Source organism: Anguilla rostrata, chromosome 8 (genome assembly GCF_018555375.3).
Source record: "Anguilla rostrata isolate EN2019 chromosome 8, ASM1855537v3, whole genome shotgun sequence".
NCBI lineage: Eukaryota > Metazoa > Chordata > Actinopteri > Anguilliformes > Anguillidae > Anguilla > Anguilla rostrata.
The window spans coordinates 19,946,576-19,956,167 of NC_057940.1; the positions used below are offsets into that span (position 1 = coordinate 19,946,576).

General features: G+C 38.9%; 1 protein-coding gene across 4 annotated transcripts in view; it reads left to right on the forward strand.

The window, feature by feature from the left end:
• LOC135261070 (corticotropin-releasing factor receptor 2) overlaps positions 1-9,144 on the forward strand; it is an 80,787-nt gene extending 71,643 nt beyond the window's left edge. For all 4 annotated transcript variants that reach the window (XM_064346928.1, XM_064346927.1, XM_064346929.1 and 1 more), the window contains 3 exons: positions 2,125-2,260; positions 4,740-4,781; positions 6,629-9,144. In XM_064346928.1, the coding sequence (XP_064202998.1) occupies positions 2,125-2,260; positions 4,740-4,781; positions 6,629-6,769 (319 nt within the window). In that variant the 3' untranslated portion in view covers positions 6,770-9,144. The remainder of the gene's footprint in view (positions 1-2,124; positions 2,261-4,739; positions 4,782-6,628) is intronic.
• The last annotated feature ends 448 nt before the right edge of the window (positions 9,145-9,592 follow it).

Genomic DNA, 9,592 nt, shown 5'->3' on the forward strand with positions numbered 1-9,592 from the left:
TAAAACTGAGAAATATATTTCTATATCCTTGGCTTGTTGATTGATTGATATTATTTTCCAAGAATCAGTATATGCATTTCTGTTAACATAATTTATGTTTCAGATGTACATTTTAATTTCATTTTTTTTATTGAATCTAAGAAACATTAATATTGAATGTCTGAAAGCACTGAAAGAAAAATGTCTGGAACAACCAACATTCATTGCAAATAGGCATTAATGCCACATGTCCTATTTGTATTTTTCCTCAGTGATTCAAGCATTGCTGTCACAGTTATCAAAACTGAACTGATAAAAATACATATTCCTACTTTTACAAATGTAATGCTTTCCTAATATTACATGACAAGAGATTGGGAAAAGATACGTATACCAACGGTCTAAGTTCATAAACAACAAAATTTATAGATGAGACCCCAGAACTTTTTTGTTGTTGGACTTTTCAGGCATTTTCTGTTGAATTGAAGCATGCTTTTAACAAGACAATTAAACAATGTTACCCTTTTCAGATTCAAATCATCCTTTTTAGTGGATTTCAGGGATGATGAAACTCACAGTGCTACTGTGTAACAGAAATCATAGTCTTTTTTTCAATTGAAGAGCAGAGCGCACTGCGGTTTTTGGAGATTTGGCTCAATACTGAGCTTTCATGTTTACAATGGTATGCTCAGTATAGGAGAGTCTGCAATGATAGAGCTTCTGTGTTATCAGAAATGGAATAACATTGCAGTGAATTAAGAGTTACTGACAACATTTGTCAATGTACAGTACATGTAAATAATCACAGATTAGCAGAGAATACTGGTAAATAGACTGCTTTGTGGAGAACGTGCAATACTTCTTAAAAGGAAAGGCCTCGAAAAGTATCGATCATGATAAGGAATTCCAGTTCTCAGTTGGGAAAACATAAACATTGCACATTTGTACCCGTTGATCCGAAACAATAAGGCACTTTAATGAATAATTAGAGCTTTTCTGCGTCCATCTGACATTTCTTACCATGAAGCTTTGACAATATCTTTTTCATCTCTTTCAAGCCGAGCATAACGTTGGTAACCGCTAACATATTGGAAAACTGAAAGCAAGTAGTTTTCATAACGGAAGGAGGTGATCTGATGTGTCATTGGGTTAACATCTCTGAGATTACATTCTTTCATTAATGCTTAAAATTAATTGTGTTGTGACAGCTCCCAAGTGGCGCAGCTGTTGTCAGCATGCAGGCTAAACCCTATGGCCTGGACACAGGCCTACATTCAATCAACATTTGCACTTGACTTCAACTTTCAAACACATGCAAGTGTTCACATTTCTTTGTCTCCACGGTTTGGAGAGATGATTTTAATGACTGTTGAACTCAACAATCCACACATGTAAAGAAGAACTGTAATACTTTAATGAAGGCCTTAATTACTGCATGGGTTATATCTTTAGTTTACTATGACCAGAAACCTGCAGTAGTGGGACACTCTTGGCTCTGTATCTGCAGGGTAGAGATGTTATGTTAGCAGCAGACCTGGGTCAAATACGTATTTGTTTTGGATTCAAACTTTTCTGTGCCCTATTGATCTTGTCTGGTGTAATTGAGACTGCCAATATGACCAGAAGGCAGTCATGCACTTATTTGATTGGTTTCAATACACCAAACAAGATCAGTAAAGTATTTGAATCCAAAACAAATATGTATGTGACCCAGGTGTGGTTAGCAATGCTATGTTCCTCAGTCTAGTTACACCTGAATCGAAAGTTCCCCCTTTGTACTTGCAAACTTTACAGATTTCCAGTTGTATTGAATTATTAATGACCTGTGTTAGCGGTACAGCAGCATGCTTTGTGACTTGTAGGCTGACCGTGGACTCAGGGTGAATTTATCAGAGGGGCAGGTATGCCTCAAATGTGGATGTGGGCGGCTTTGTGAAAAGCATAGTAGGCTTGCCTCTCTTCTCCAGTACATCACTGCATGCCATTTAAAGGGCACCAGACAGTCACTGGCTCACAAGCAATCCCTTGGAGGCAAACAGAGAATAGCTGCCAATTTAAAAAATATGAATATTGGGGCTGGGAGGGATTAATTACATGTATGTTGCAGTCATTGTGTCTGACAGAATTGTTCTCTTCCATCCACAGAAAAGCTGTGAAGGCCACGTTGGTTTTGCTACCCCTGCTGGGAATCACCTACATGCTTTTCTTTGTCAATCCGGGGGAAGATGACATCTCCCAAATAGTATTTATTTATTTCAATTCTTTTCTGCAGTCATTTCAGGTGAGATAATGATAACATACAATTTTGTGTGTGTATACACATAGTGATGCTTCACATGCCAGAATGGCTAATTTACTCACATAAGCAATTTAAAAATGCCTCCAGTGACAGTTTCCTAACCACCAATTTGTTTTAAATGAGCTTCCAATATGAGGATGTGACTCTTGCCAAGAGTTAACACACGCACTGTTTATTAGTGTTCAGAACAGGAGAAATAATGTTCATTGCTGAATTGAGGTCTATTCATGGGCTAACTGAATCAAATTAGTCTAAAGGGTAAAAAAAAAAAAAGTATTAGTGTCTATGTGCAGACATGCCTGTGTAAAATTGGTTGCATTTTTGTCTTAAATTTGTAAGTGTACTTACACATAAATAAACTTTTTTAAGTTTAAAGTGTAGGTACACAACCAGTGGAGACAAAAATTGGTCATTGGTCGACGTGCTTTAAAATGATGGTGTCACGGTTTCTGTGCAGGTAGATCATTTTTCTGTGCCTGCACCGGCTCAGTGGTTAGCATTCCGATTAGCCACTCGGCTAATCGTTATTTTGGTGTGCGGGGACGATTAGTTCGAGCTTGCAGATTAGCCACTCGGCTAATCGTTATTTTTGGTTCCTGTGGGAGGATTGTTCCTGCTTGAACATTCCATGCATTCCTGCAGGGTTACCTCTGATCTGTTTCACCTGTGGATTGCTCACATCTTCCGCTGATTACCAGCCACACCTGTGGCTGGGTATTTAAAGCGTCAGTAGGGAGTGGAACGGTGCTTGAGTGTAACGTGTTTTGCTCTAGCCAGTTCCCTGTCGTATTTCTGAGCAAGGTGTAAGGAATTTAAGAACAAAGAAATTTAAAAAGAATTCTGACTTCAGTTTGTTTGTTTTTTCTTTTGAGAAAAAGGTATTAGGACGGTATATGTCCAGATTCTGAGGCTGGTGGTTTTAAGGGGTTATTGTGTCACCGTTGGGGCACAAACCTTTCTGCCCCTTACTAACTAGTTTCCCCCCTGGTTTTAGTTGGCCTCAGAACGTCTTTTGTTTGTTTTTGAAAAGACATTTTCTTTTTCTCTGCTTCGGGTCAAAGTCGTTTTTTCTTCTTTTCTTTTCCCTGTTCCTTTATTTTCTTTATATACTCCTCCTTCCTCAGTTACCCGTTTAGGGGTTTATTCATTTTTTGGGATACATCCCTTAGGAGTATAGCACCCCCTTCTCATTTCGTCTCTCACGAGACTCGGTGGTTACTGGAGTGCCCCTTTGGTAACTAATAGATCCCCTGTTTGGTCGCGTCTGGCCTTCACACTTCCCCTCCCTCACAGATGGCTAGTCATCTCATTCAAGCTGTAAGGATCAAGAGTGTATGTACAGACTTTTATAAGCATCACACTGTTCTTTATAATAATTGGAGCTCAGGGGAGGAAGAGGGAGATAAATGTATCCTTCCCCCTGCCACCTGAATGCCCAGGGAGTTCTTTTAATACTGCTGTGTGTCACAACAGAACTGATGTTGACACAGTTGACATGCACCGAGTGTGCCCTGCTCAGAGGCAGTGAAACTACGTTCTGCTGGTTTATACATATTTTATATGTCTTCTGACAAAAAAAGCTAAAGCATGTGAGCATTTAAGTTAGCCTGGCGTCCTGTGGTTGTTACTGCTTTAGTCCCTCCAAACTCTGTCAGCTGTGCACAAGCTTTTTCAGGAGTTTTCATCAATAAAATACTCTTTTCCTGCCATTGGCCTGTAGACTGTGCATTTGAGGAGTACATGCATGTCGGCTCCAGTGCCCTTTTAATGGGCTTAAATGTCACAATGTCACTTGATTACCAACTGAGGAAAAATGTGGCAAAGAAAATGTTTCCAACACCTTTTTAAAAAAAAACCTGACGATATTATGTTTTTGTTCAAAACATGTTAAATTGTCATTGCAATCCCTTTGTAATGTAGAGTCCTGTTAAAAATAGGCATTATTGCCACCTTCAACTTCATAGTTCATTTCTTTCTCCCGCTCACACACTGTGAGATGTATCCAGAATTATAGCCAGGCATTAATATCTTTTCACTTTATTAGCCCATATTTTTTAACTGAGAAAATGAGACCTGAGGATATAAAATATTAATAGAACCTCTTCCCTAACCAGGTCCTCCACAGAGAATTTTAATTTGTTGAAATTGGCTCCACATGAAACATGCCCAGTTGATTTTATTTCTAAATGTAATGAGAACTTGTTGAATAAAATAAGTGACCGCTTGAAGCACAGGGCCCAGTTCATCAGTGTTTACATGGTTTGTGTAAGCAGATCTGCCCATTGTGAAAAATGAGATAAAACAAGTTCTGCATTTTACTAGTTACTTTTAAACTCCAAAAGAAATAGATACAAAATGGTGGATGTGTTGTACTAGTTTGCAAGGCTGTTTGGGCTGACAGATTAAACGTTAGTCAAACTGCGCTTGCAATGTGTTAACTGTCCTTTCCCATACTTTTCAGGGTTTCTTCGTGTCAGTATTTTACTGCTTCCTTAATGGGGAGGTGAGTCAACATTGGAAATCATTTCACGCATGGGTGCTGCGGTGTGACAAATGCAGGGGCAGTGAGGGTTAGGCCGAGTTCTCTGCAAGTGGCGTCATTTGAACTTCTCTCGATCCGTCTTGATGTCACAGATCAGGTGTCACGGGAAGCATTGCTAATGGGCAGCAGTCTATTTGAAACCATGTTCACACCGACAAACACTGCATTATTTGTATGTGCTATGTGTGTTTTTGTTAATCCGGCTATATATTCCTTGATTCTTTGTGTTGTAACCAAGAATCTTCTCTTTCTGTGTAAAGAAATTGCAGTAGAGGCAGTTAGAGAAAGGAGAACCTGGAAAGAAAAAACTTCAACTAATTGCAGTTGTAGTTATCTGTTATGTGTTCAGTGATGGGGAAGCTAATTACTATACCTCCTGGCTTGTTACTGCTAATTGCCCTGAAGGTCCCATGAGTATGTTGTTTTTTCTTGGCATCAAAAACAATGATAAACATGATTAAATACATTTACGCTACTAACAATGTTAAAAAAAAGGGCATTTTCGTACGATTATTCTTTCTATAATACAGTCATCTAAACTGACTTTTGAAGCCTGCTGGGTGTGGATTATGACTGCAAAGTGCCACACCCACATTATTTGTGATAATAGCAGACTGAGGTGGTTTGAAGCCAAAATGAGACATTTATCACCATGTCTGGTGAAGTGCTCAGCCTATAAGAAATACTGAAAGACCTTCATATTTTGATCAACAACTTAATTATGATAAATAACTCAAAGTGAGCTGTTTTTGTACCCATGCATATCCCATTATTAAGGTAAGGAGGTTAGAAGCTGGTGTTTCTTGAGTGTAAGGCTTTGGGAGTATCAGCTTGCATGTTAATTTCCAAGCCCTGTCATTAATTCCTTTTTAATTAGTACATTTAAATTGGATTCTTTCCTTCACAAATGAACACCCTGATAGCTGCGGCCCCTCGAACATAGCTGCTTAATTGGCAATGTAGAATCATTGAAATTAATTGTTCCAATCAAATCTCATTAGGAGTGGATTAGAAGCACAGTTGACCATCTCACTATTTTGCCTCAGATCCTTAACCCCTTCTATGCCATTTGGAAGAAAAGGTTTTAAGTATTACAGTAAGAACATTGGGAAGCAAATTTGCACTGCTTTACCTTTTCATTTGAATTCTGTATGTGCAGACACAGAATGTGCTTTGTGATTTCTTCTAATATCTCAGATATTAACTTTTTAAGGGAGTGATTAATCAAACTGGAGCCAGGTGTCATACAAATGAATGGATGTCTAACCATGTTGATACCGATTTTGCAGAAGGGTCAAATCTATCCATCACATGCAGCAACATTAGTAGTATTTTTTACTGAGACCTGGAGGTCAGACTCTGGGATAATTTTTTTAAGCTGTTCATAATAGCAGGAAAGGTGGTGTCATTGATGTTTAGAAGGTCTAACTTCCAGTGCTGTGGGGAAATGATTATAATATTTAAAATATATATATATGTAAATATAAGGTGGTTTATATATTAATTACAGCTTTGTTGTTAGAACCTTGTTGGAAAAGTGGTGGTGGTGGTGGTGCGGGGGATGTAGGGATTAAATGTTCTAGGTATTGAATGCTTTCCACTAAGCTCTTTGCCAAGTACAGAGAATCACAAAGCAAAGTGACTGTTAAATTAAGTGGCATCTGTACTAGGAAGTGGCTGTTTCTCTACCTTTTTGTTGACCAAATGTAACTGTTGGAGGCAGGGCTAATTGTGAAGGCCATTAGTGTTAATCCAGCTTGATTGGTACTGACGCACTAAAAAAACATGACTCTGCTCCTGTTTTGTAGGTACGCTCAGCTGCCAGGAAGAGGTGGCACCGCTGGCAGGACAACCACGCTCTGCGGGTTCGAGTGGCCCGTGCGATGTCTATTCCCACCTCCCCCACCCGAATCAGCTTCCACAGCATAAAACAGACAACTGCCGTGTAACCTCTGGAGAAGCTTCATTCCTTTCACTTTCTGACAGTGGCGTTGTCCCGATCCCATCTTCCTATCGAACAACGAAGGTGGAACTACTTTTTGTGAACATTTTTGTTCAGAAAAGCTAAGTAAAATACAGTGGGAGCCATGCTTTGATCTGAACATGGTGCATACGAGGAAAAATCCTTCCCGTTTTTGTTTGCCTTTTCACTGCAAAACTTTGGATCATTCCACTCAGAATTCTGTCAGAAGCCGTTTCAGCATGACCAAAATGAAGGCTCTGGGTCAAACAATGTGGTCTTTCCTCAATGGAAAGTCCAGAAGGCGAGCGCAGGTCCCTCTGCCCCAGCAGTGCCTAGACCAGCTTTAGAGATGGCCGTTCTATTAACTGCCTGCGTGCAATTTATGACCTGCTAAAGGAGCGTGCATTTGGGAAATTAATGGCTGAAAAGCACATTATCATCCCCTTCTTTGGAAGTAGGATTCTGCTTCGCTCTGTTCCTGCTAAGTGATAAAATGCTTGTTGGAATGATCATATGTGGTAATCTAGCACTCAAAATGCATAATCATAAAATGTGAATTTTTATGATGTTGGCAATCATAGATAATTTAGTCCTATTGTTCACTTACGTTTATAATGTCCCATTTTCCATCTTGGGGAGAACAGAATGCATAAAAGCAAAACATAAATCAATGAAAATTCTTTTTTTCATAATTATGTACTGAAATATGTGTTGGCATCTAAATGGCATCAATTCCTACTCACTAGATAGAATAAAGGAACATATATATCAATATATATAGACTATATGACCAAAAGTATCTGGACACCCCTTGATCTGGTAGACGGTAGTAAATGGGTATAATGGATAAGGTGCTGGTCTTGTAACCTAAACGTCACAGGTTCCATTCCCAGGAAGGTACTTTCGTTGTCTCCAAGGTACTTAACCTGCATTGCTCCAGTATATATCCAGCTGTATAAATGGATGCAATGCAAATGCTGTGTAAAAGTTGTGTAAGTCGCTCTGGCTAAAAGCGTCTGCTAAATGCCTGTAATGTAAAATGTAATGGTCTGGGGCTGTTTTTCATGGTTTGAGCTAGGCCCCGTAGTTCCAGTGAAGGCAAATCGTAATGCTACAGCATACAAGCACATTCTACACGATTATGTGTAGAATATTAACGGTTTTGGGAAAGTCTTTTCCTGTTTCAGCGTGACAGTTATCCCAGGCACACAGCCAGGTCCATATAGAAATGGTTTTCTTGAGAATGGTGTGGACATTTGGGAATAAACTAGAAAGCCAACTAATTGCCCAATCAGTGCCCAACTTCACTAATGCTCTTCTGGCTGAATGGAAGCAAATTCCTGCAGCAATGCTCCAACACTTAGTATAAAACCTTCCCAGAACATTTGAGGTTGTTTTAGCAGCAAAGGGTGGACCAACTCCATATGAATGCCCATAACTTTGGATGAGATGTTGGATCAGGTAACTACATACTTTTGGCCATCCAGTGTAACTATAGCAATACTGCATTGCATGGTTTGGTTGATATTTTACAAGGAATTGAGAGTTGATGAAAAGTGGAGTAATGATCAGAGGAAGGGAGTGTTACTTCCAATGCACCCAGCTGGTATATCTAGGAACCCAACACCAACTTAAGCAAAGATTATGTAAATTTTAATTAATAGTAATGAGGTCTACTTTGAAGTGATGGAAACAATAAAATATGTTTCAATCACCATTTGTTATTACCTTTGGCTTTCAAATTATTTCTAATTTTATTTAATTTAAAAAAATACTTGCCTTCATTAATAACATATTTACAAATGTTGATTGAATCCCGGCCTTGCTCTGGGAAGAGACACTGTACAGTACGTGCTAATTGTTGTCGTCGGAGTTAGAACATATAAACTGATATTTTACAGTAACCATAATTCTTTTTTGAGGGAGGAAAATTGATTGTAATGCACCAAGAAGACAGTGGTAGGGAGTGGACTTCATAATTCTCAAGTATTTTCGATACCTTCGGCATTAGGGCATGCAAGTGACAGCCCAGCCCTCTTCCTGTAAGAGGTGGGAAAATGTTAAATGCTCGTGAGTGAAGGCTGACATCGTAACATGACACCAACTTACACTGGCAGCATGCTTAATATATAAATTCACTGGAAATCTACTGACTGACCAAATGCGAACTTCATATATTCTAATTACACAGTCAGGTTTTGATCATATTAATTCAAATGCGTTGTACACAAATAAAAATAAATACATAACTTGAAATAAATACCAGTCCCCTTCTGTTAGTAGTTCCTTTATTATAGCAGTATTTTTGATATTTGAAAATTGAAAAAACTCCCTTTTTAATTACTCATTGAAATCCTTGGCTGTTCAGGGGGGGGGGGCGGTCGGGACCCTGATTGTATCACTAGATTACAAAAAAAGTTAAATGAGCGGCTACATTTGATAGCATATTAGTGCTCTGTGTGTTTGTCTTTGTGTCTCACATTCAATCTCTAATTTGATTTAGCCCAGCTTACTGTAGCAGTACCTCAGAATCCTTATAGTTTTTTTCCAGAGCACTCCATTTGGACATCTCTGAGCTCTTTCAGATCACATCACTACACAGTTAACAGCAATTCAAATGACGGCCAGCCCCGCCCCACTGGAAATGAATGAAGTATGTTAATCACTTCCCTTTGGGATATTCTTTTATACGCGTTTGCTCCTTGGCTTTCCTTGGCTCCATCTGTCTCTGTCGTTGTTCACTTTACTAATTACTGAAAGGAGCGCAGGACAAAAGAAAAGGCACTTTATTATTAAACTTTTTATTATT